Raw genomic sequence first — 27,015 nt, 5'->3', positions numbered from 1 at the left:
GTGAGTCTGTGGTGAATTGTGTGTGGTTACTTTGGAAGACAAAACAGAGACCACTCTTGAGCTTGCTGAAAGCAGCAAATACCTGGAATTGCCTCAGTTCTAGATACACTGTGGAAATTGAAAAGGAAGGTCAGCCTGTGGGGAAGTAAGTCCATTGGTAGATTTAATAAGATCAGCTTTTTTCCAGTCTTTTTTTTTTAATGGAAAGAATGACACCATGGCACTGAAATTCTGCAGTCCCTACTTTAAGTGGAAAAGGGCAGTTAGCTGGTGGAAAAGAAACCTGCTCTGAAGACCTTTTGGACAAGTAAGTGCTCCAACAGGAACTCAAATCAGCTCTGGTGTCTGAGGGATTAAGTACTGCAAGCACCTGCCTGGCTGCAGTAGCAGCCTGGCCATCTAAAAGCAAATTTAACTAATGATTTCACATAAAAATTCATTTCCATATATGTAAATATACATATCAAATATACCTGTTTATCTAAACCACCCATAGGAGGAAGTAGTACCTTTCCCTCTAAGTCTTCTTACATTAAATGCCTTTTTGTCCCCAAGGGCTGCCTTGCCTCTAACAACTGTCACTTCCTTCCACCCCAGCCCCCTTCACAAAACCTGCAATATGTGCCTTTCAGCATATGCATGTTGCACAGCAACATAAAATGAAATCCAGCCAGCAAATAAGAACTGAAGGCTTCTTAAAAGCTGACTCTTTGACACTGGAACTCTTGATTTATCAGTGGGTTCTGCTGTGCTGTGGAAAGAAGTAGTTTAGAGTAGTTTAAAATTCTTCTATGAAGTTTCTTTGGTCAAAGGCTTGACAACTGTTTTGAGCAGATACTCTGAGATGAGTATTTGCTCACTAGAGGGCCAGAGATGGTTACAATAGGGATAAAGGTGTGTGTTTTGTTTGCTCTTTCATTATTCAAGCTGAAGCACAGCAATGTCCAATTGCTCAAGTGTTTGCTGGTGTTGTGTTGTTGATGATGTTCAGGTAAGTTGTGCTCCAGCTACAACTGTACCCTTCCTATTGTGAAACTCAAGACAGCCAGTTTGACACATCATTATTGGAAAAAATTATATTTTGGAAGAACTCACTACAGAAGGTGACAGAATTCCAAAAATCAAATTACATGAAAATATACATCGCCATTTTCTTTGTACATTAGGTGAGGGAAAACTCTGAAGTAGAAGGCAAAGCAGATGAAGGGCCACAGAAAAGAGTAAAGGAGGGAAACTATTTTTGATACCAAACCCAGAAGTTAGTCATTTGAAAGCCTACAGATGTGCATGCTTGAACTCAACCTTGAGAAAAAACAAGCCTCCCCCCACACACACCCCACCCCACAAACAGGCAATGAAAAAGGCAAACCAAAAATTTCACCCATAAAAAGCAGCTCATTCCTATCTTGGACTAACTTAGTCAACCAAACTTCCAAGTGAAAGCACTCAAGTCCCTGGAAGTTAAAAATCCATCAGGCTGCTCAAGGGTGCTCCATGGCCAGTTTTATTGCTATACCAAATTCAAGAATGATGAGTAACTGGGTTTAAAAAAGGGGTGGGAAGAAAAAAAAGCACCTTTGAGATTACAAAGGTCATCATAAAAGAAGACACAAGTAATTCATAGCAAATCCTTTCAGGGTTTAATTAGGAAAATCGTAGAGTTCTGATGGGGGAAATAAAAGGGACCACATTTCCAAAAACCAAAAAAAAAAAAAAAAAAAAAAAACAAAAAACTAAACTTTAATAAGCAAGAAATTTTAATTAAGCCTCGGTGGGTCAAAGGAAAATTAAAGTGGGAGGGGAAAAAAAAAAAAAAACCAAAACCAAATAAACCAACTTAGTATCCTAATTGGTTTTGACATGCTTCACAAGTTGCTGTTTTTTTTAACTCAGGAAACAATGAATAGGGAGAGAAAAAACCTGCTAAAATCTTTAGAATTTACACAATTCTATCCCTAACTACAGACAGCATTATTTGGTACAATGTGTATTTGTGGATGTACATGAACAGTATATATATTATCCGGATCATGTTGTGCTATGTACACATCTTTACAATTCTTCCTGAAGGTTAAAGCAGTTCATTAGATTTCAAAATGCGTAATCATCTTGTGTTGGCACTTGTTAGGCTCTTGTCAGCATTGATAACTGGCATGTTTTATTGCAGCCCAGTTCCAGCCAGTGTTTGCCAACTTGTAACAACAGAAGTCCAGCAATAGGTGGGTAGAGTGCAGGAAAAAAAACAGTGCCATGTTTCTCAATTGGAGACCTGCAAAGAAATCACAGGTATTAAAATAAAACCCCTCCTCACCCTCAATCATTTTCAAGATGTTAATTAGTTTTTCAAGCTCAAGAAGATTAACTATTACTTGTTCAAGAGCTTCACATACCTCTGAACAGAAGATGGATAAATCCAAACTCATCACCTGAGAAAGCCTGGAGTTAGTTGAGCACACTGTGTGTCCAAGCTCAATTATCAGACTTTCTGGCTCCTGTACCTCGTGTTGCTTGTCGAGTGCGCAGCGTGTAAAGCTTTGGTTATTCACACACAGGGCTAAACGTGGCAGGTTTATCACTGAAAAGTCTGTGCATTACTTACTGTGAAAGGCAGGTACAAGTGGCACAGCAGTGCTCAGCAAGCACTGACACCACAGCCCCCAGTCACACTGGGCTGGTCTGAAACCAGCTGTGGCCCCTTCTCATCCAACTCCCTGCCCATCGCTCACTTGGGAGGAGTCACCAGACTTAGAAAAGCTTTTGCCTTCCAGAAAAGCAACACAGCCAATTACTTAAAATATTTGTCAAGAGCATTGTTTCACTACAGCTAAGTTCAACATGGCAACGAGGCTGAGGTTAGTTAAGGATACTCTGGAGTGTTACTCATAGTTACTCCCTTTCTCCAAGACAGGAAAAAAAAAGTCAGCAGCACTAACAATTCTTGCACTCCAGTTACAGGCAGCTGTACAAGACTTTCTGTTCCTTTGCTTAGTCTTTTGGTCAATATTAAGCATTTTTCATGCTTAATCCATACTGGAGAAAGTTCCTTTCAATCAAAGCATTTCTGCAAAGAGGGACTGCAGAACTAATTTGTCACAGATGGAGCCTTCCCCAACCCCCCCCTCCATGTTTACAAAAGGGTAAGAAAGGAACTCTCTCCTGTACAACTGTCATTAAAAAAAACAACCCTGCAGAAGAATGTACTGAGCTGCTCTGGTTCAGTCTGAACTACATACAGTGCCATATTTCTGTCCCTTGAATTATGTAATGCTGTAGGTAACCAGTAAATATGGATTTGGGGTTTGCCAGCCAAATGGGTCAGAGCAGTTTATTTGCCAAACCAACCATTAAGAAAAGGCAGCTTCAACATGAAGTTCTGTTTTGCTTTGAAAAGCAAGAGTGGGAAATTATTAGCTCATGGAGGAAGTTTTTCCTTGGCATACCCAAGATAAAGTGACCAAAGGCCAGGGATTTAAGGGCCATGCTTTAATACAGAGCTTTCTATGAGAGGTTATTAAAAAAAAAACAAACAATCCCATTAAAACTGAGTTGGGATTGTGTAAATTAGAGTAAGTATCTTGAGTCAGAAGGTCTTTAACAGGGTGACAAAAAATGCAAATATCACGTCAGCTGCTCTCAGGTCAAAACTTGTCCAAGCTCTCAGATATGCCACAGTTCAGTTTCCAGGCAGAACGCAGCTGTTTTTATGAAGCTATTCCCAAGCCTTGCTCACTGAAGATGTTTTTTGGGCTGCTGAAGAGAACACAACCTTTCTTGATATTATTGAATGGTAATATCTCAATTTGATGCTTTCTGCTGTGCCAGGAGACTTCTGTTAAATCTCCCATAGATACCTGAAACAAACCCTTCTCAGTGGTTCCTGGCAACCTCACTGAAGTCTCATTTGACTCCTATGTGCAACATGCCACCAACATCTGCAAGATAATCCACAACTCCTGAGATAACAAGACTTCAAGATGCTTTTAAGATTCTAGTAAGTATTCTTCACAAAAATGACTATCAAGGAATTGTCACCCCCTTCTATTACAGCCCCAGTAACCTCTAAATGCCATTAATAAAGCAGGATGAATTCTGATAAAGAGAAGTTCAAATTCTGAACAGCATAAAACACAAGAATACAAGAGAAGTTCCCCAATTTTGGCAGAACAGGCTGTCAAGTGCACTTAGGTTCTTTTAGTCTTTAGTACTGCATACAGGCAAAGAGCTCCACTGAGATCATGCAGCTGAGAAGAAAGGTTTGGGAGTTTCTTTTTGCTTTTGAGGGGGAGAAAAATAGTTCAGCAACACTTAAGCAGGAAATCCTCAACTGAGGTAACTGACTCATCTTGAGAAGGATACTTACCCTGAAAAAAGTGAAGCTACTAGCTGCTGAATAAGTGTCACTCAAAAGCAGTTTCTTGGCTTTTTCTTACACAGCGGGCAACTTTTCTTTTAAATTCTCCATTTCTGTCTTCTCTCCATTCTTTCTGTAATTGAATAGACAGCTTTCAGATGTCAGTCCTACAACAAGGAGTTGTACAAGCTCTAGGAAGACTCTTGTTGTTTATGTTTTCAGACATTAGCCATCTAGTCAACACCTAAATTTGCTTACAATCATTGAGCTCCTCACCGAAAACCTGTGATATTCAGGACTTTCTAAAGTTGGCTCTGGGTTTCTGTGCCAGCTGCTTACAAGACAGTGAGGATGTTATTGTCCCCTTGGATTTTGGGCACACTGCAAGACTAACCTGGTGGCTCACCAGTATTTCACACTGTCTGTGCTAAAATCTATTTGCTTCAGCCTACAAAGTAGCAGCAAACTCAACCAGTAGACTACAAGCTGTTATGTGCTAGAGACAGTGTCTTTAATTGCAGTGCTGAAAAAGGTACACAGGTACTGTGGAGCCAGCAGTTACTCTGAGATTATTTTTAAGACAGTTTCAGTTCCCTTCAACCTAGCCAGGACACTCCAGGACAGAAATACAGAAGTCACAGTATCTAGAAGAGGCACAGCAGTGTCCTTCGAAAGCAAACACCTCCTAGTTAGATATGGCTGTAAGATACTGGCTCTGTGAGAAAGACCTTAGGAGAATACTCAGCTCACCTACAGGGCTGGTCTCTGTGACAGGGATCTCATTTCAGAGCTGCAGAGATGAAGAGCCAAGACAAAGATGAGCAGGAAGATAGGTAAGAGGGAAGTCTGAACCCAGAGATGCACCCATCAAGGTGCACAAAAACCTACACGAGGAAGTGCAGCCAGGTTTGTTTTGTGCCAGGCTCACAAGGAGCTCAGATGAAAGCACAGGAGCACCAGGTGTGGTTAAGATTGATGTGCTGGGTACTGCCTTCCAGTCAGAAGTGGTGGGGAAAATATAAAGAACACCTTATGTCATGAAGTTCTACAGTTCTTAGTTTCTGATACAAGCTATATATTCTTACTGCAGGGGTGAGGGAAGGGGTTAAAAACCCCCACATTGTTTCACCTGATGCAGTCTAGCACACAACACCTTTTCACCCCCACCTGGAGTGGAGGTTGTAGTACATTTGAGTGATAAATGGCATACCCTAACATTCATCACCTCCAAGCTCACTTTAACAATCAGCATGTTGGAGAGCCCAGCACATCTTAAGTTTCCTATGAAAGCACAAATAAGGCCACTCATTAGTTTGCTCTTTCAGCAATTCATGCAGCAAACATTTGGTTCCTTGGACTGGGACATAGGACAGCTTACACAAGATGGCTTAAAGCCAAGAAAAGCATTGAATTTGTGCCCTCTGAGCTTCAGAGATTTCGTTTTTGTTTCCACTTTTTCTATTTGTAGTTCTATGAATTGTTCAGATTTGAATAGCAAGCAAAGTTTCCAATCTGACAGCTGATTCTCCAAAAATGTAATTTTAGGTCATGAACTGTTGTATTTGCTCTTCAAAATATCTGTTCAGGTTCCTGATCCTCATTTTTCTTCCACTCCAAGAGACAGTACTCCAACATACATAGTTCATTTTTCCTGAAGGCAGGTCTATCCCCTGCTCCTGTAATCCTGTGAATTGCCTGTAACAACTTATTCACTAAACTCACTTAAAAGCAGGAACTACTAACAGCAAACAAAGTATCTTATAGTAGCTGCCAAATTTTATTGCTGAACTAAACACAGGAGCTGCTGATTCTTCATTACCCTGAGTATGTTTTTTGCTAGTATGAAGAGATCTACAACCCAGCAGGAGAACCAACTGCTCCAGCAGCACTTCAGAAGTTCCTTGAAACTTGTAATGCCACAGTCAAAAATAGTTTCTAGCATCCAAAGTGATGCCTCACTACTATCTTCAGTCAAATCTGAATTTTTTTTTTGTTCTTTCATGCTGGGCTAGAAAAAGGTGGTTTCATTTTTTGACCTTTACCCTAAGATAAAATAATTTTGTGTCTAACTTTCCTAAGAAAAAAATTTAAAAAAATTAAAAACCCACTCCTGAAGTAGTTGGCAGAGTGGGGCACAATACAAAAGGCTGATGTCAGGAAGGTGACAAGCACAGCTAAAAACATGTGCTTTCTCCAGGGTTAGGCCAGCTACATTCAACATACATGAGTTTGTGAACTGAGGAATTCTAACTGCACTTTTAGCATTTCATTAATAACTTGCTCCTCCCGGTGCTCTCAGCAGGAAATGTCCATATTTCCTGGGTGTCTGTTTCCACCAGCAACATGACACAAAAAGGGGAGGTCCAACACTTAAAAAGGATAAATGAGGAAATCGTTCACTGCAACTTTTTGTTTGTTTTCTGTTTTCTTCCCATTAAATTTGTTCCACATCAGTCTGTTCCCATAAAGATTTTTCAGAGCTCAATCACCTTTGAAAATACTTCACAATATAGCAGATCAAAGGCTCCAGCTAACTACTAAACTCCCACCCACTCTGGGAAGGTATAGCCTGGCTGACAGAACAGGTTAACATTCCCTTACAAAACTCTGCATCTCACAATCCCATCTCCTTCCTCACTCCCACAGATAAAAGGGCTGGACCTTCTCTTTTGTGAACAGCCAACACTCACTGCTGAACTGCAATTCAGGAGCATGTCAGTGTTATGTCAGATGAACAGGGCCTGAAGTCTGTCCCTCTATGCCCTTCCAGAACTGAGACTTTTTTCTCTCCCCACTACAAACATTTCTCAGTCTCATTCTTATATTCTGCTCTAAACACAGCTTTTCTAGAGAGCTGATAGCTGTGTTTATACACACACAGAGCACAGGCCATGGTCCTGTGCTGCATCAAACGCTTCCATCTCACACCTGCAGATTCACCCTGGTCTTTGGCTGTAAATCAGACCATTTTTCCTCACTCCTGAGCCATTCAGTCTAGTCTGGGACAACCCTCCCTGTTGAGTTGAAGGTCAGATGCCCAGTAAAGCCTTTCAGTATCTTCTCAGAGCATAGACCTACACAGTCAAACCTACTGCTCTAATCCATGGGACAGGAAGACTGCTCTAGAGAAGTGACAGCAACTTCCCAAGGCTAATGAGTAGTTTTGCCTGACAACATCACTGCTTTTCCCAACACAATGGTAGCCTTAGCCTGTGATAGGAAAGGTTCTTCCCAAAGTTACTGTTTGCTAAACCAGAACCAGAACTCCACTGCAAGGTTTCTACATTGAAGACAATTGGCAGACCAAGGAAAGCCTTACCGCTGCATCAACATTAGCAGGAGAATCACCATTGGGATCTGCCAGCATAGAAATAACACTAATCATGATAGTTTCCACTGTGTGAATGGGAAGCCAGCGTTCCTCAGGTTTTTCATAGCCATATTTGTCTTCTCCAGGCTCATGAAGAATTGAAATGCAGACATCGCCGTTCTTGTCAACTACAAAATAGAACAAGGCATATTTCAGTCATGAACAACATGCTGGCATTTCTTCAGGACAGTCAGGAACTGTTCATCTTCACTCCAGCTACTCTGAAACACTGTTAGTGAAAACACTTTATCAAGAAGGAAAGTAATTAACTATTGCAGAACTTAAACTGTAATAAACAGGGCTTGGTAGAAGTCTGAATGTGCCTGGACTCGTGACAGAGAGGGCACATGGGGAGGAAGGGCTCACTCTAACATCACACTGCAACCCTCAAGAATATTTATTTAGACAGGCTCCCACTACAGCCTTTTCTGTTAAGTTCAGCAAACTCTAGAGTGACTTTTTTCCACAGCAACAGCATCAGCTGGATATTACTGGAACATATTGAAATATGATTTAAACTGCTGGAATTAGAAAGTGCCTGACAAGTACTCTGGTATTTCCAGAGCTGAAACTGACACAGCATTAAAATATTCCCTCTCCTTTTGATGGGAGCACTATCTCCTCCCACCTTTCAACATCTACAGTTTCTGAAGATGAAGAACATTTTTCTTTCCCAGTAAAACCATCTTCTGTTTTATGTCACCTTCCCATCCAATCTCCATCAGTCCATAGGTAAATGAGACATTAGGAGAAGTCTCCTTTAGAGAGACTAGAAGATTTCTTTTCATGCTTCACTAGATGAGGACAACCTTGGGCTTTCTATACTGAGCTGCCAAGTCAGTAACAGCAAGATGAAATAATTGAAGGTATAACAAAAGGCAGCTATAGAAGTCAAGTTCTTCCTCAGACTAGAATTTTGCACTTTGGAGAAAAAATTAAGAAAAAAAAAATCCCTGAACAATTACCAAGAATGCAAGAACCTACTCAGAATAGCTTCTGAAAATACTTTAGGAGTATTTTATGCTCTCAGAGTTGCACTATTAAAAACTCTGCCATTGTTATTACTTCTCTATTAAGTGAGGATGGCAAAGTAAAAGCAGAGTTTCATATTTCTAACATGAACAGAAATATATTTTATTTGTCTTCCCTTTCTGCATTTTACTTCTGAACTGCAAAAAGAAATTGAAACTTTGACATTTCTTACCATTCGGATGCCAGATTTCTGTGATGAATTTCATTTTTGGCGGCCTCAGTGGGTAGTCTTTTGGAAAAGTAAGATGAGCCTTGAAAACACCACCTTCACTGGGGAATCAAAAATATCTTAGTAGAGTTTCTTGTAAGCTTAAGCTGAAGATCGGAACTTACTGATGTTCTAAGTTTACACCTCACACAACTTAACATCATGTTGGTAATTAACAGTATCAACACTTCCATATGCAATGTAAAGAGTTTCTACATTCAGAAGATCCTTTCACAAGATACTGCCAGTTCCCCAACATGATCTTTTTTAGAACTAGGAAGATGTTCCAGAGGGGAAAAACCATGGGGGTGGGTGGGGAATCAAAAAAAACTGCCAAGGAATTTACCATCTGGAATCACAACTTATATTTTTTTCCTCAGAGTACATTTATTAACAGGAAAAAAAAAGGTATTGCCAATAACTGCCTTTCTCAAGTCCAACCCAGCAGACACCAATTTTCCTCTGCTAGAGGCCTCAGTCCTAATTTTGTGGTCTCAATCTGCAGCAGTGAGCCCCGGGGAAAAAATGCAGAAAGCTCTGGCTGTGTGTAGAGCATTAAATGTAAAAAGAATTCCAATGCCACCTTTTCAACACTAAGCTAAAGTGACTCAGGCATGACAGTGAGGTGTTCTGCATTAGTTACCCACTCAACTGGAAAACAATAATAAACAAGAGACATCCTGGTTTTATGTGGGGTTACAGGCCAGGAATAGTGCCTTTTGAAAAGGTGAAGGTCTGTACTAGATGGAAAGGTTTACAGATGGAATACTTTGCTAATGTCAATAATACTTGTCCTGCTACTGTCATTTCTTCTCACTGAAGGTTGTAACAAAATTTGGAATTGCAAAGGCAGAACAAAAAGTGGAATATACACCCCCCAAAGATGGCATGAGAAGCACAGTATGACAAGCTACTTACTCCTCAGCAGTCACACAGACAAAAAGAAGTGGTGAACAGAAAACTGTTTAGTGCCATTTTTTTCCTGTATTTGTAAAGGAGTAGAAATTTCTAAAGTGCACTGGTTACCGAGAAAAATCACATGTTTTACCACCATTAACCAAAGGGGTGCAGTTCCAGCAAGTGTCACAAAAAAAAAAAAAACACCAAAGAAACAACACCAAAAAAAATCCCCCCAAAAAAACCAAAACCACCCCAAAAAAGGACTGCCTTTAAGTAACTTGGCTCTTTGAAGCAGCTGAGGGGGATCTGGACCCACAGCATTTATTTTTCCAAGTTATAGAAATGGCAGGCAGTTTCCAAAGAATCCTTCATCCCAGGAGAGGCAAGAATTCCAGAAACAGTTTTATCATCTATAATGTCAAGACAAAGGAGAGCTAGACTGCATTTGCTGATAGGGTTTGACTGGTTTGGGGCTTTCTTCAAAACTGGAAATGTTCTTCTTTCCCTTTTTAAAGAAGCAGATCCTAAAGCTACTAGGCTGTAGGGCATCCCTGGTTGCCCCATATCAACTGCATATGAATATGGATATACACAGATATCAATTAATGAAATACAGCTATCAATTAAGGGAGATCAGTGCCATTTTTAGCAATTTTGGCAATATTCCTTATGAAAGGGTTTCTGCCAGTAGAGTAATGCACTAAGTCTGAAGTCTTTTCAAGTAAACTCAGAATAAATGAAGTGGGACCAGGAATGAGACTGATGTTTGAAAACTGTTTAAGTAAACTATTATATATGACCATTCTTATCAAACAGCCCAGGGAAGAAGGGTTCAGTGTAATACTACCCTGAAAAACAGCAACCAGGGACTGGAACAGAAGAGAGTTTCTTACCTAAAAGCCTCAAAAAAATTTCAGGACCCTATAGAAGTGGAGTTAAAAAACCACTACTGCAACTTTTAACCTAAGACAACAATCAATTAGAAGCAGCGTGTCTTTACTGACAGTATTTATAAAATAGCCATGAAAATATAACAGAACCACAGGACTGTTCAGAAAAAGTCAACAGAAGTTGGAGAAACCATCTCATACAAGAAGCACAGTGCAGTGAGCTTGAGGAAAAGCCAAACAATTTGATTACTGGATTTAAATACTTATTCAAAGTCTGCTGGCAGACATACAGAACTTTATGCTGCAACGAAAACTGACCTCAAGTAAACGTCACTAGGCTTTCTGTATCAGTAGTTTACCACTGCAACAGCTTAATGAAGAGAACAGAGGTCATCTTCAGGAGTACACTTTAAACTGACCTCTCCTGGGCAAAGAACCTTTTCCCAGAAACTGGAGTAGATACCACCCCAAAGTACTCAAGGTCACACTTGGAAGTTTTCCCATCTCAATCTGACAGGATCTGAAGCCAATTCTGTGGCCTGCTGAGGTTTCCTCCAACTACATCCCACCTGAACTGAATATTTTAGTACCATCGCACACATGAAGTTGGAATGGTTTAACATGGCACTATCACCTGAACTACAGGGCAGCAACAGCAAACAGTGCATTTTATCTGCCTTACTTACACCTGAAAGAAAACAGAAGCTGCCTCTAAGTGCACCTATTGTCTTTCTTTCCCACACAAGAACAAAGAGATCAGTGTTGCATTTTCCCAGGGGAGCAGAGCAGTTTAGAACTTCTACATAGCAAATCCAGCTATTTACAGGTATTCTGCTAGCAACAGAAGAGCATTACCTGATTTAGCACAAGGTTTTGGTTAGCTTCTATTCACTAGGAGCAAACTAGAACTAGTAAATCTGAGTTCATTCAAGTTTCTGTATAAGTATCAGTACTTACTATAGTGTATCTGGAGGACCAATAATAAGGACTTCCCATCGATAAAGATCATTGTCATCTATTAAGCCCGCTGAAAAGCCTTCCACTGGATTTTTGTTGAGCTCTGTGTAGGAAAAAGAATTTAAGAGAACTTTAGGTGTCTATAATACACATTTGCTGGTTTTGCTTCTGAGTCCATACATGACCAAAAACCCCCATGACATCTGGTCCTTTCTCATGGCCTAAGTGAGCACCCTCAGCTTCCCCACCACAAACACTTCTGCCAGAGCTGGGACAGTGTCTGATCCTGAAGTTCTGTGAGGTTAACATGAGCAGAATGGCCAGAACAACACACAACTATGGGACATGGTCTCCTACACTAGATACCAACAAGGGTTTAAGTCAGGAAACAGGCTTTCTAATACAAGAGGTTTACAAGAACCCCGGGGAGCCAGCTTAACTAAAGTCTGTCTTTAACTCTAGAAAATGTTAACAGAAGACCAAAGTCACATTATGTTTTCATTTAAAAGCAACATTCTACTTTGTTTAAATGATTTTTCTTTCAGACTCTGAAAGCATTTGAGACCTATGCCAGTGAATTCTGGAGATAATGATTTACTGTATTTTGAACCAGTACAAAAGAACATGGAAGATAAGCTGCTATGCTGTTCAGATATGGAGTTGTCTGTTTTTATTTCTTCCTTTTGCTTCACGTTTTTTTCCATCAGGGACAAGCTGTAGAGCATTGTAAGTATATGGGCTACTTCATACAGCTACTGCCAGATAGAGGCTTCTCTGGAAATAGCTACACACAAGTCACAGCTAGGTCTAGACTCCAGTGAACTTCTGTTACCAGCCTGCTCCAGGAAAAAAAAAACCTGTAAGATCTGGAATTAAACCCTCCAATAAGCTTTGCCTATAATCCAGTGGTGGGGGTAGGAAGGTGAGAACATCTATTAACTGACAGCTTCAGGTCAGAAATTACATTAAATGCCATATTTATGCCAAATTCAAATTCTTCATCCAGCATTTCCAACAGTGCATACAAAGTCCTGACAGATCTTGGGTACTTGTGATACAGGAAGGGGGAAAAAAAGTCATTCCTTCAACTGGTCAGTATTTTCCAGATTAAATTAAGAATGGTAGTTATGGTGGAAAAAAAAGACAAGAAACCAACCAGCCAGACTTATTTTATAACCTGTCAGACTCTATGCAGTCCTCATGATTCTGTTCCACAGCACAGCATGTCTGCATATTCTCATTCTGTAAGCCTAAAAGCCATAAAAGATTTAAGTTCAGAAGGCCCTATAATGCCCTCAGGCACATGCAGAGGAACTTCAAGTGAGAACCTTGTACCTTCTGGAGAAAAAGCTGCCATTCAGTCCAAACTGATTTGCCCATAAGCTTGCAATCACTGGTGGCCAGTTAAGTTCTGAACTATTTAAAGTGTGGCTGAAAAAGGCAGGAAGAATCAATTCAAGCCCTACACAGAGGAGTCTAAGTCCACACTGGGAAAACAAAATGCTGAGCTCACATGAAGATCCTGAAGAGGGAGACAGCAGGAACATCAACTTTAATCATTACTAATTTAGTCAAACTTATCCACAAAGATGACTCAATTCTAAAATCCCAAGGGACATATTGAAAGGGGTTTTCCTAAGAGCTACTCAGAAGGGTGTAATCAGGAGGTAAGGTCAGCCATCCAGCCCCCAAGGAGCAAGACAAAGATTTGGGTACTGAGCCCAACCACATTTTTTCCTGACAATGCCTGAAAGAAAAGGCAACATCACAGGCTCTCTAACCAAGATGCAAACCTCAAACCCAAAAGCTACAGCATGGCCATGCCTCCTCTAAGCAAACCAGTTTTCAGACTCTGGTATTTATGAAACTTTGTGGAAATGTCTGCACAAGCTTGAGTAACTATTTAATCTTAGCTGAAAGGGCAGATAGCCTAGGTGAGCATCTCACATTAAAAGAGTTTCACCACTCTCTTACTACCTCCTTAATACAAACATTTCCTCAGCATGGTCTATTAAAAGTTCCACCACCTCAGTAGTTGAATATAACCTGCTTTTTCAGGCAGGAATATCATTAAAAAATTGCCTATTGCTTGTGAAAAAAGCCATCCTTGCTCAGGACATTTACATCATCCTTTCAGATATTATTAATATTGTAATGCAGAATACCCACTGTAGTAACTACAGAAGTCAGAATTCAAATAATAGGTTTTACTATCTCACCTAAAACTTTCAAACTTGAATTTAAGCCTGTGAAACACAAGTCCCATCATTTCTGCATTTCCACAGAGAAAAAAGGATTTGTGCAGAGTTTTGTGTGAACTGCTGGAACTCAAACTGCTCACATTTAGCTTCTTTATTGTTTGCAAGTTATCACTGCTGACTGATAAGACTTTAAAGACTTCCAGAACTTAAGACTGAAAAAATTCAGAATGTTTCTCTCTATTTAAATATGCCACATTATTTCCAAAGCCAATATACATATTTTCTTCTCTATTTCTTAATGTGTGCTGTTTCAATTTCTTTCTACATCTGTCTCTGCCTCAAACAACTTTATCCCTAAGTAGTTCAAAACATTTTTTGTGTATTTATTCCCAAAGAGAGACAGCTCTTACACTCTGACTCTCACCTAGGACCACGTAGCACTATATTGCAAGAGAACTTGGGAGAAGGAGTAAGATTCCTGGATGCCAACTCCTTTAATGCAGAACATCTGTAAACTGTATGAAAGGGACAATCATTAACAAAAATCTTCAGTCAAAGCAGTTCAAGAAGATTGCTTAGTGGATGTTGCTGTAAAGCAAATGAGCACATCACTTCTTTTACAGGAGGTGCCATCAGTCTCAGCTTGTGAAAAGGTTATTTTCCTTCCATGACAGCAGTATCGAAGCACAGCTCAAACAGCTGCTGATTGTTTTTCCTAAGAGTGTTTCTGCAATGAATATAAGCTCAAACACCTTCTCCACAAGAGGTATGCTGAATTACCAACAGCAATTTAAAAATGAGCTTTTCCATCCAGATTATTTATGTTAAACTAAACAACATGGCTGGCAGGCAGACAAAAAAGGAAGTCTCAGGAAAGTTCTGCACTGAGACATGAAAAGCATCATCCTTGGCTGCTTTACCATGCCAGTAGCTGCTGCTCATTAAAACCTACAAACACCAAGGGCCCAAGGTTTGTTTGGCTTTGTTTTTTTTCCCTGGATATAGTGAGTGTTGTGTAGCAGAAAAGTTAACCAGTAGTACACCTGCCTCTTGCCTCTCTCTCCACTGGCTGAGCCTCACACAGCAGTGAAATCCATGCACCAAAACCCCAAGGGAACAGAGATGCAGGCAGGGCACAAAAGGACCTCACACACACGGCTCAGTGACACAGGGCTGCTGCCAGGCTGGTGTCACTGCTCGGTGTGACACCAAGGCTGCACCCAGGGCAGGGGACACCTGCTCCCTGTGCCTGCCAGTCCCCACCAAGCACAACATTAACTGCTTGCAGCCTGGACAGGAGCTTCCCTAGACAAACGTGGGTAAAGCAGAGGATGCAGCTCCCTTCTCCAGGCAGGGAGAGGGGAACAAGCTCTTAGTGCAGGTCCTCTACAAAGCTCTGAAGAACCGCCCTAGAAGTGCTGGAAAAGCAGAGAAGCCAGACACCTATGAAGAACTGGATCCTTAGACATTATTTTTCCAATAGCTTTACTTTGAGATTTCTTTTTCAGCTAAAGATATGCTGTACTTTTTAAACATAAATGAGAACATTAACATATTTCCATTATGTCCATGCCTAACTAAATGCCATTTACTTGCAACAACTGTATATTACAGTCTGTAGTTGAGCCAGAAAATATTGTCAGAAAATATTTTTTGCATTTCTGATTATTTAATAGGCATTTTTCTACGCAGCAAAAGAAAACAAAAATCCAAACATTCACTCAGTCTAGAAGCAGTTCCAGGTAGAGCCCTTTGCAGACCAAGCAGCAGCTGACAGCCAAAGCAGCACACACCTGGACAGCTGCCAAGCAGCAACATACTTGGAACAGAATCCAGTGTCTGCTTATAAATTAGACATTCAGTTCCTTTAATCCCAGTCCTGAACCTGGAATTAAATACAATACCTGATTTGGGAGGTGAGGAAGACTAAAGGCCCATAATCCAAGAGAGTTGTTTAAATCCAGAACAGATTTTAAAGCCCCATGGCTCCCTTTCCACATGATCTGCCACACAACACACTGTCTGTCCCTTTAGCTCTTTCTAAAGCAGAACTAAGTTACCATTGCCTTAAACTTGAGCCAACACAGTACCATGGGCTGCACTTCCAGTTTCAGTGTTTAGTTTACATCAAGCTACTGATGTTCCCACACTCACTGAAACTGCCTTTATATAAGCCAAGAGACTTCACCAATCCCAGAGCAAAACAGCACCAACAGAAATGACTAAGCAGAAGGAGTCCCACATCTCCCTGGAACAGCTATGTACGGCATCCAAACTTTTCAGCCTGACATCTCACCCAGCCAGCCACTGCAGATCAACTCTCAGTATTTTGAGCTACACTACAGTACAAAGCTTCAAAAACATGAGCTCCTATAGTTTTTTAGTAGCAGCCTCTTTAGAAAGTTACACAGTGTGTGAGTTTTGTGCAGCCAGTGAATAGAGTAGAACACAAAACCAGACTAGGCAGCCCAAGTCCTGGCTAAGGCTTCTGGATAAACCATTCAGCTGGCTTACACAGCTCTCAGAGCAAGCAGGCCATACCAGCACTTTATATTTGCTGCACCTTAGACTTGTGTTGTCTCAGCACCAGTCCAGGAGCTTCTAACAACTGTTCACACTGAAAATCCTCTTCTAGACACTTCTCTGTATCCCTCACTGTGACTTCCATATAGCCCTATTACTTCACTGAGGTCAGTCACAATTTCCAAAACTCTCCTCCACACAGGACCCAGCTATACATCTCAGATTTTAGTGAACCAGGGCTGAGATTATCATAAAGTAACATGATCTCTATGTGGAGATGGATTCCCCAAGCTCTCCATTTCATCTTTCATCATGTTCTGTCTTGCTCCACAAGCTCATCCAAGAAGCTCAGACAAAATGTAGCACCAAATATGCACACACTCCTGATAGCCACTGTGGGAGTGACAAATAGACAACACTTAAAACAGATTAAGCCTCTGAAGGACAATAAAATTATTTTAAAGGAAGACTATAGTAGTAAAGACAAACCTGTCTTTAGCAGAGGTTCCACCAATCATTTCAGTAGAAGCTTTAGGTTTGACTTTACCCTGGTAACTAATTTCCAGTGCTCCACACATCACTCCTTCTTAATAAGGGCAGCACTTCAGACATTTACAAATAAGAAAGGTTTCAAAATAACAGGCAAGCTGCATCTCAGTGCAGTGCTACACATCTTTGTGTACTGCTTCACTTGCCATCTCCTCAGCTATACCTGTCAAGTCTTCCTTAGATTTGCAGAGGGAAGCAGATTTTGAAAGGACAGAGGACAAGACTGAAGGTTTCTTGTTTGATTTTTGGTTTTATTCCCAGTCAAACTCCTAGAAATGGCCACAGTTCAGCTTTGCAAACAAATGGAGAGCAGCACTAGCCCAAAATCCCTAAAACTGCCACTAGCATGAGGATTAAGGTACCAGAGACACTTGAGTAAATAGAGATTGGAATTATTTTAGGAGTAACACATTGCATTATTCTAGAATTAAGCTAAAAACTGAGTTCCTTGATTCTGTATATTCTGTAGCTGCATGGTCATAGGAGTCATGGCATACCTGGAGACAGAAAATTGTTAGTTTAGATTTGTGATTTAGTGGGAAACTGAGTCTTAACACATCAACCAGGAATTGCAGGTCTTTGGTATTGCCGTGGTTCTTAAGGAGCTCCCCACAATCCCTTAAGCCCATGGAGGTGGACATCAGCAGACATTGTCAATGCTGCTTTAGATTTCTCTCTCACAGGTCTCAAAACCAGCTCTTCCACAGTCTCAGCTTGAACACAGATACCCAGCAACGGATCTAACCTGGCAACCCAGTTTCCCCAGCCCCCAGTCTGCTCCTGTACACCATTTCACCTGAGAGTCCTAAAGACAGACAACAACAGCCACGAGCTATTTTGAGGCATTTCCTTTCTGCAGCACTCCTCACACATGGACCCTGCTCTGTGCACACACTCAAAACAGTCCTTTTCCAACATCCCATGCTACAGTAGGAAGGTCTGCCTCCCCCTCCCTCAGTGCCATTATTTGCCATTAAGCAAATATCTAAACTTAAGTTACTGTGAACCACATTGTGCCTACTATGCCCACAAATCTTTTCTTTCAAAACAAATGTGGTGTTCAAATTACTTTCCTGTCCAGATCACTGGAAACACAAAACATACTCATCTGATGAAAACCTTTGAATGCTGTAGTGTTGTTTGAAGTTTGGAAACTTATGCTTCCAGAATTAAGGTTCTCAGCAGGAAGTTCAGAATATATGTTTAAACGTCCATTAGCCATATAATTTTGGTAGAAATCAAGGTAAAATCTTTCCTGAACAGCCTTCTTTGATGAGACTGCTAGAAGCATGCTGTGTATAACATCAGACCAGAATCCAGCACAGTTACACTACCCAGGTTAAAATGGAGGTTGAATAAGGTCTGTTAAAAGACCACAACAAAACCATCCCCAGTAAGTTCTGAATTTTGAGGGGAAGAGTTATGAGGAAGGGAAAAACAAGGACAGTAAAAAGAATAGGAAGAGCCCTGATTGGGAAACCCACATGTAAAAGGAAGCAATTATGTCACCAGGGAATATTCAGTGCAGTGCATTGCCCAGAGTCACCTGCAGCACAGAGCCACATTCATCTGTCACACTCAGTGTAATAGAAATGCCACCTCCACTTTGTCCTCCACATTTCATGCCTTTTTCCACTCTTAAGAGTTAGACAAGTATTCCATGGGCATCTGTCTGCATTTGAGATGGTCACCCTCAGCAGCATTCAAGAGATCTTATCAAGGTAAGTAGTTTCTGAGACACCATTGATTATCCCATCCCAAAGCAGGTGTCAAAAACAGGTCAGATGAATCACACTCTACACACACTTATTTCTCTTACGTGCAAAGAGACTACAAGTTTCAGATGCCTACTGTACACAACTGCTGGAATTGGGCAGGACAGGTGTCATCCTAGGTGCCATTAATGTAGCTGAATTTACCATGGACAGGAGAAGTTGATTAACTTCTTAAGAGCTCATTATCATTAGACTAAAGCTAAGGAAAAAAAATCCTTCCAAGTATCTTCTGAGCAGTCACATACACATTAAACATGAAACAACACTGCTGCACAGAGCCAAGGGTTCTAGGATGTGTATGGTTCATAGACAAAAAGAGAACAACATTAGAAATCCACTAAAAAGGCTCTATGCCATGCCTATGCCACAGGGAGATACTAACATCCGAGGGAGATGTTAACATCTAAGCTGTTGTGCAAGTCAAGAACAATTTTCCAGCTTGTTTTCTCTCCTGCTTACAATATGAATAACAGGTTTGCATATCCTAACTTGAGCCATATTGTTATTTAGAATTGTTTTAAGACAGTCCTTTAAATGACTCCTGACAGCACCATCTTCTAGATCAACAGCAAATGCCAGCCAGCTAAAAAAACAGCCAGCTTGACCTATGAGGTGTATGATGACAGCACAGAAATACGTTTCCCTTAACAATCCACACACAGAGAGACTGTATGTGAAAACCTTTCCAGAGGGTTTCTATCACAAAGTTTTTATTTTTATTCTAAACCTGTGCAAAAACTGCTAACATTTCTATCCAGGAGGGCAGATATTTTTATGGAACCCCATTTCAATTAGATTGCTATACTTAGTGTTCTTACAAGGTCTGGATATCTGATCTCTGCTCCAGCTGATATGCCTTGGACTTGAGAGTAGGAAAGAAAAGCAAGTATGAACATTTACACTTGCAGGGTGGCCTAAAGCTCAAGCCTACTAGAGACTGTAAGTGAAAGATCTCATGACCAGACACTGAAAGATAGGCACACACCACTGAAAGCTGAAGCAGAGGTGCAGCTGGATGAGAGCAAAGGCCTGCACGTGAAGTGCTGCCCTGACTCTGTTCCCATACACCAGAACAAAAAGAGCACAGGAGAGTTTCAGGGGTCACATACCCTCCTCCTCACACAAGCCACCTGCTCTCCTTTTTCCAGGCACCCAAGTCTGCACACTCATTTTAGTATTTGGTTAGTTCTTGCTTTCAGAAGAGCAGCCACCTTTCAGATCAGTTCCACTTCATTAGAAACACATCTCTATGCTAGGAACAAACTGTTGTATTTTACATCAAAACAGAAGTTGATTAAACACACTACAGGAAGAAAACTTAGCAGAATGCCTACTTGAGGCAAGCAGGCTTCACCTACAAAGGTCACTTATTTTCAAACTGTTTAACATAGGGCTTTGGGAGAACTAAAAACCAACTTGTACCAACCACAGAAGGGATCAAGTAATCCTGCATTAGTTGAATATGTACATATTGTTCCAAGTCTGCCTTGCACTAAAAAGAAATTTCCACAATATACAGAAAAGTCAAGGCAGAATCAGCTATGATTACATGTGTCTTCATCTGAAGACCATTCACTCCACTTGATTTATCCCTATCAGTTTCTCTTAAATACATATATATTCATATATACATATAGCAAATCAATAAATCCTTAGTTTGCAGTTCTGCAGCAAATACCTACAATACTGAAGTTGGAATCAGTATCAATCACACAAGTCAAGCCATTTTAGCTAGTTTTTGCATGATTTAACATCTCCAAATGAAGCTCTTACCAACAAAGCAGAAATTCTGATGAAAGTAATTCCTGAAATGGTATTAATTTTGCTCCTTACTTCAGAGGATCTCCAGCAATGTCCTCCCCTCCCATTCCACTATTCTCAAACCAAACATGAATAAATCACTGTACTGCCAGATCCAGATATGCCCTTACTTTAGTGTAACTTACAATGCCTTGTTTGGGGGGAGCAGAGAAGGAAAGAACTCAGAGCTACTGGCAAGTTTGGTTCTTTCCCTGAAAGATTAGTAAGCTGACCTAGGCAGAGCCGAGGCAGTGACTCCTTGGTGAGACAGGTTATTGCTTCATCCTGTTTAAGCAAGTGGTTGAGTCATCAAGCCCTTCCATTCTGTAGTTCAGCTAAACCTCACTTTCCAAAACTGCCAGCACCCCTGAAATTTTGCTGGTGGTGCTGTTATAAATATTCTTTCCTTTGAAGATGCAAAGTTCAGATTATTTCTACGAGAGAAGCATTTGGAAAACTAACACGTAGTAGGCAAAGTTCACCATTAGTCACATTTATCATGTTATTTACAGTGCAACAGAAATTCAGACTGCCTGTGCTGCTGTAGTGATTGGAGTCTGAGCAAGGCCTGTGTTTCAGCAATGATATTGTCTAGAAAGTCAGCTTGAGAAAGGCAGCTTTGATAATTCTGTCAGCACAACCTCACAGAAACAGGATTATCTCATCTGCTGTAACAGGGCCCTACGCTGCCTGGGGGTTAAGGTGACTGCTACACTCATGCTGTACCTAGGTACCCCCAAAAGCATCAGACTAAAAAAAATGATGGTTATTTAAAAATATGAAAGAGTCTTCTAAAAACAATATGCAGTAGTGTTTATAACTTCAGGACCAATTAAAATGCTAAGTTTTACGTGTGCAGGACTTTGGAGCTCTAACTATTTGGGATAACAGAGTATTACTGTGCATATGGACAGACCTTCACAAAGGAGATAACAGGCAATCTAGTACCAAATTAATACTTCACTCAGTCACTCAAATCACTATCTTACAGACAAACTTAATGTAAGCCAGTGCTTAACTGTAAACAAAGGTTTCTTATACACCAGCCACCCCAGAAACATGCATCTCAGCCTTGATGTATAAAGTGATCTTCACTCTGCAATTCCCTCTCCATTCACTACTCAAATAGATTTTTAAAAAAAGTCTATCTAATTGCCAAAAATTCAACTAACAACCTTACCCAGTAAGATTCTTCCTCAGAAGAAAGTAAAAGTTGTTCAACTGCCACATTAAGTATTTAATACAGTTTTCCAACTTGCTAGTTTTTAATTAGACATTTCTACTTTGAAACAAAAGCTGTATACACTTTAAACTGAAATAATGCCATGTTTCTCATGTTTAAGAAAAGCATTAAGAGTGGCTTTTCTGTATCCTAAGTTGGAGATTACTTACAACCCAGCCCAACTTCAGCCAACAAAGGCATGGTTATTCCAATTTCCAATGCTCCATGTTTATGTTACAGAGAACTCGCACTTCTAGTTCCACTGTGTGCTACTGATTTAACTGCATCCTCCCTATGTGATTTTGCTGGTTGAACTAGACAAGTCTGCCTACTCTAAAGTCTCTGTGTCAGCAAGAATTTGGCAGAAAGATGAAATAAAAGTATTCAGAGACATACCTCCGTCTGTAAAACCTTTGGGCTTGACAGCGCTGGAGACGGGGAAAGAAGCTTTTACACCCTGTTGTCTGCATCTCTTTTTAAAGAACATAAAGTTTTGGGGCTGTAAAAAGAAGTTTTTCCTCCACCAGCTCCCTTGAGGGATGAGCTCTGCTAACCCAGTGCTACACCAATCTACATTTTTTTAAGTTCAGGGGCATTTTTTTTCTTTTAGTTTTTCCTGCACCCTGCCTGGAAGAAATGGACAGGTCATGGCTTCTATTTCACATTATTATCAAGTCACAAAGTGCCCCCCTCCTCCAAAAATACCCCACTAAAACCTCCAAAAAAACAAAAAAAAACCCCACCAAAACCACCCAAAATCAAAAAGAAACTTCCCCCGCCAAAAAACAACAAAAAAATACACACCAAAAAAACCAAACACCACCAAATGTAAGAAGAAATATGTTTGAATTCTAAGATATTTCCAGAAGCTGATACTGCTTGCAACTGAGTTGATTTGAGAAGGAACCACACTTAAGTTACAGATATGCACAGATATCTGATCCTCCAGCTCTACTTAGACCACTCTTTTAAAATGGCTTTGATATTAAGAGATCCCAAATCATCACTTCCTTAAGGCGTAAAAAACCCAAAACCATAAAAGCTACTCAAAGTTCTTACTGCTTTGAATTGTTCTTGTGCCTAAATGGGGGCAAGCACATGTCAATATAAAAACAGCTATACACTTAGTCCCTGGGGGATCCAGCTCAGTATTACATTAGCAAAGACTGTGAAGCCACATAGAATTTGGGAGATTAAAAAATAACCCACATGTAACTTGAAGTTATATTTTGTGACTGTCATTGAATGTCCCTTCTCTCTGAGCATTATCAGCATCCAGAACATGCCACTGAAGTGCACAAGCATGTTGTACATGGTGCTGTGGTACCAGCTCCCTGCTCAAGTTACAAGCCAGCTTGCTTTCAAAAAAAAAAAAAAAGTCTGTCTTCATACACTCATTGGAGCAACTTCAGGTTGTGTTGTCAAGTTTTGTTGTTTGGTAAGGCCCATTATTTTACATCTCACTGACAGCCAGCAGCCTCATCAGTTGACCTATACTTTGCCAAAGTACTCAGGAATTAAAACAGCTCATTAAAGTGCTCCATGTCAGACACCTTCTTTCCCCATAATTAAGAACCAAAGCATATGGGGGACCAAACAGGTAGCTACTCTGAGAACTACTGTTTAACATCCATCCTTCCTCCTGCCATTGTTTTTTCTTCTAGGCATTGAAAAGCGACAGCCAGGGTCTCACCAATAAAGAATTTTTATACTCCTCAACCATTGTATAGGTTTCAGATTCTCACTTCAACCTCCCTTCCTTTCTGGATGTCTTGCTTCAGCAACTTCAAATCTGTCATTATCAAAGAACTGAATGATCTAGAGCAATTTACACTAGCTTAGAGCACATAACTCATATCAACTGTCTGTTTACTGGTCTCCAAAACCCAACCACCAGGTACAACTCCATGACTCACCACACCTGATAGAGGCAAAAACTGCATGGAGCAGAGACTGAATATCAGTCCCACTAGGGCAAATACCACCACAGTGGTGGCTTTTGGTTTGAGGTAGAAGAAACAATGTGGGTATTAACAAAGGGACATGCTGGAGCACGTGAGACTTGGAAGACAGTCAGCAGTAGGGAAGGAAAATCATGAAGCTCAGACTCTGCACCACGACTTCAAGCAGCTTGACACCAGAAAAGCCAGTGTCAGTCCAGTGCCAGCTCAGTTCAGATGTCACACAGAAAATAGTTTCTTCCATACATGGTAACTCTCTCAGGTCAGTTATTCCACGTAAGACTTTTGAAGAGTTCACAACTCTTCTTCAGTGCTCACCACACTTCATGCACACTCAAAGTCACTTTTACTATGGTTTCAATTTTTTTTAGTACATGAAAAGGGATACCAAAGGTATTGATATTACTTAAAACAAAACCCCCAGAATAGCTGCATGATGCAAGAAAATGGCTGCAGTCAGTACAGCTGAATCAGTAATAGGGGCAGCTAGAAAAGCTCACCACTTTTTACCAGAACACATAAAGCCTTCAGATAAGAGTGAGCAGAAAGTTAAACAGAAGTTAAACCCTAGATCTAGTAGTCTACAAATGTACTTACATATCCAACCAGTCTGTGCTTACACAAGGCCTTAAGACCTCACAAGACAAAAAAAACCAAAACAAAGTACACCACAGAAGCTGAATACTTACTATCAAGAGACTTCAACCAAATGTACAACTTTCTTTTGTGGAGCACGATTACTAGATTAAAAGAGAAATTCCAGACAGCTGAACAACTATTTTAGGTTACCAAATGCTTTTTTTTTTTTTTTAAATCAAGATAGAAAGCAATTATTCTACACTGTTTCCCTTTAGGGATCACGTATAGGAGAGAGAAGCTTCACATCACATTCAGTCGGGAGCTTCTGCAGTAAGCCCATATCGAGGCATTATTAGCTTATCTGAACATGCAGACACCTCACTGAGTGTCACTAATAACTTCAGCAGTTACCAGGGCATTAACAGGTACATGCTGATGTTCAGGACTAAGGCCACAATATGCGATTTTTAGCCACGGTACAAAATTTGTTGGGTTTAAGACCTTTACCTTAAAGGGGTAAAAACGTTTTGTGCTAGTAGTTAACGATATTGAAGTTTCACAAACTGATCACCATCCAAACCCAGAAAACAGTGCTGGAGATGCACAAACACATCATCCAGCTCGCTATACCCGGTTATGCAACCTCATCTCCTTACTGCTAACAATGCTGATTTCCAGCCTAAGACTTCCAACGACATTAACTGAAGTTTCAGGCCAAAATCCTCCTCCGGGAATTCCTGTGCCACCCAATGACCCTGTCCCTTTGTATGGCTACTCGGCCAACTCCAGCCAGCGCTGTAATTGCTGTAGTTTAGGTACACCTGGCACACATTTCCTTAACTGGCCACGAAGTATTTTTTACGTAAGAGACAAAAAAGGCGACCCGATTCTCCCAAGGTACCGCGCAGACCCGTGCGCTTCCTCGAGTGGACGGCCGTATCCCGGCCCAGCAGGCAGAGGATGCGGCGAACATGTGCAAGTGGGGGAGGGAGGAAGGGAGCGCTGCCGGCTCGTTTCCCTTTAAGTGTGGCAGCGCACACATGGAGCCGCATTGTGCGGCCCCGCGCATGCGGGGCCCCTCGGCGGGGCCGGGCCGGGCCAGCTCGGCCGCCCGCCCGGGGACAAAGGGAGGGGGCGCGGCGACACCGAGCCCGTCTGACACCCCGATGACACCCCACTCCCCTCCGCCGCCGACCCGGCCGCGGCACCCAGGCCGTGTCCGTCCCCCAGCCCGGTCTCCAACTCCTCCTCCCCCGCGCCCGTCCCGCCCTCTCGCCCCCGGCGGACCCCCCCCCGGCCCTCCCCGCGGGTCCCCCCGCAGCGGTCCCACCCGCTCCCCCGCCCGCACCCGCTGCTGCCCGGTCATGTCCCCCCCGCCGGTGCCTGCGGAGCCCCCGCCGCTTCTCCTGACAACAAAGGGGCCAGCGGCCTTCCCCCTCCCGGGCACGGGAGATGAGGGGGAGCCGGTGAGGGGAGGCGGGACGAGGGCACCGCAGGTCCCCTCGGGAAGGGGTGCGAGTGCGGGGAGTCAGCCTGGGCCCGGAGTGCCTCGTTCCGGGGGTGGGGGAACAATCCTTCTTCCTCCGCTTCTTTCCGGCGCCTCAGAAACACCCCCAAACAGCAGCCCGCACGCATCCCCCGCGCTGCGGGACGAGCTCCGGCTCGGTTCTCCCTCCGCCCCAGGGAGACGGGACCGCAAGGGGAGGGGAGGAGGAGTCCTCCAGGCTTAGTACCGGGGGGCTGGAGGGTGCCGACAAGCGCGGCCGGTGGCACCCCGCGCTCCCCCGGCGGGACGGGAACAGCCGAGGGGACGCTCCTCCACCGTGCCGGCCCCGCTCCCCTCCCCCGGCTCCCCTGGCAGCAATCGCCGGTCGGGCTCCCCCTCCCCCGCTCGGCCTAGTTCCCTCGGCTCCCGGCAGGGCACAGCACGTCGAGGGGGGCCGTAATCTCCCCTTCCCCCTCACACACACACGCACTCCCGCCCGCCCCCTCCCCGAGCCGGCGCCCCTTCCTTCCACCCCTCCGGGCCGCGGCCCCTCCGAGGCCGCCCGGCCCCTGCTCCCCCGCGGCGGATCACCCGCCGCCCTCCCTTCCTTCTTCCGCCGCCGGCCCAGGTACCTGCTAGTTGTCTCCGCAGTAGCAAGGCGGACTGGAGCTCCGTCATTCTCCCCTGCTCTGCCCGGGGAGGGAGTCCCAGCGGCGGCGGGGACGGCGCGGCTCCTGGCGCTGCGAGAGGTGGCGGCGAGCGTCCCTCAGCCCGTCCGCTCCGCGCCCGCCGGGGGTCTGGCTCGGCGCCGGCCGCCACAGCACGCAGGGTCCCGGGCAGGGCAGCGCGGCCGTGGCTCCGAGCCGCCCTCCGCCTCCTGCTCCGAGCCCTCAGCGCCGCCACCTCCTGCTCCCCCCGCCAGGAATTTCACCGCACTCGGGACCGCGCAGGCGCATTCGGGCCGGCCGCCGGGCTTCCGCCCCGCCATCTTGAGAGCGGCTGAGGGGCGGGAAGCCGCGCTCGGCCGCCATGTTGGGAAGGTCCCTGCCTGCTCTTCCTGAGTCAAGCTTGAGTTAGCAGGGAGGAAGGGAGAGCGCTCCATGAGGGGAATCTCCTCACGAAGGACATTTAGGGACACAAACTAAAGCACAGCAAGTTCCACCTCAACTTGAGGAAGAACTTTTTTATGTGAGCGTGGTAGAACTCTGAGA

General features: G+C 42.8%; 1 protein-coding gene across 2 annotated transcripts; it reads right to left on the bottom strand.

The window, feature by feature from the left end:
- Window positions 1-1,481: 1,481 nt before the first annotated feature.
- Window positions 1,482-26,740, bottom strand: UBE2G1 (ubiquitin conjugating enzyme E2 G1). 2 transcript variants are annotated; one of them, XM_059865659.1, is made up of 6 exons: window positions 26,437-26,740; window positions 11,709-11,811; window positions 8,926-9,023; window positions 7,671-7,849; window positions 4,361-4,484; window positions 1,482-2,269 (listed from the first exon to the last, which is right to left on the bottom strand). In XM_059865659.1, the coding sequence occupies exons 1-5, from the start codon at window positions 26,480-26,482 to the stop codon at window positions 4,398-4,400; spliced, it is 513 nt and encodes a 170-aa protein (XP_059721642.1). In that variant the 5' UTR covers window positions 26,483-26,740; the 3' UTR covers window positions 1,482-2,269; window positions 4,361-4,397. The 2 variants fall into 2 exon arrangements, with proteins under 2 accessions (XP_059721642.1, XP_059721644.1); XM_059865661.1 differs by lacking the exon at window positions 26,437-26,740 and having other exon boundaries at window positions 8,926-9,018.
- Between the last annotated feature and the right edge of the window lie 275 nt (window positions 26,741-27,015).

The sequence above is a fragment of the Haemorhous mexicanus genome, chromosome 22 (genome assembly GCF_027477595.1).
Source record: "Haemorhous mexicanus isolate bHaeMex1 chromosome 22, bHaeMex1.pri, whole genome shotgun sequence".
Taxonomy (NCBI): Eukaryota; Metazoa; Chordata; class Aves; order Passeriformes; family Fringillidae; genus Haemorhous; species Haemorhous mexicanus.
The sequence above is the reverse complement of the archived record's forward strand: the minus strand, read 5'-3'. Positions and strand labels throughout refer to the sequence as shown.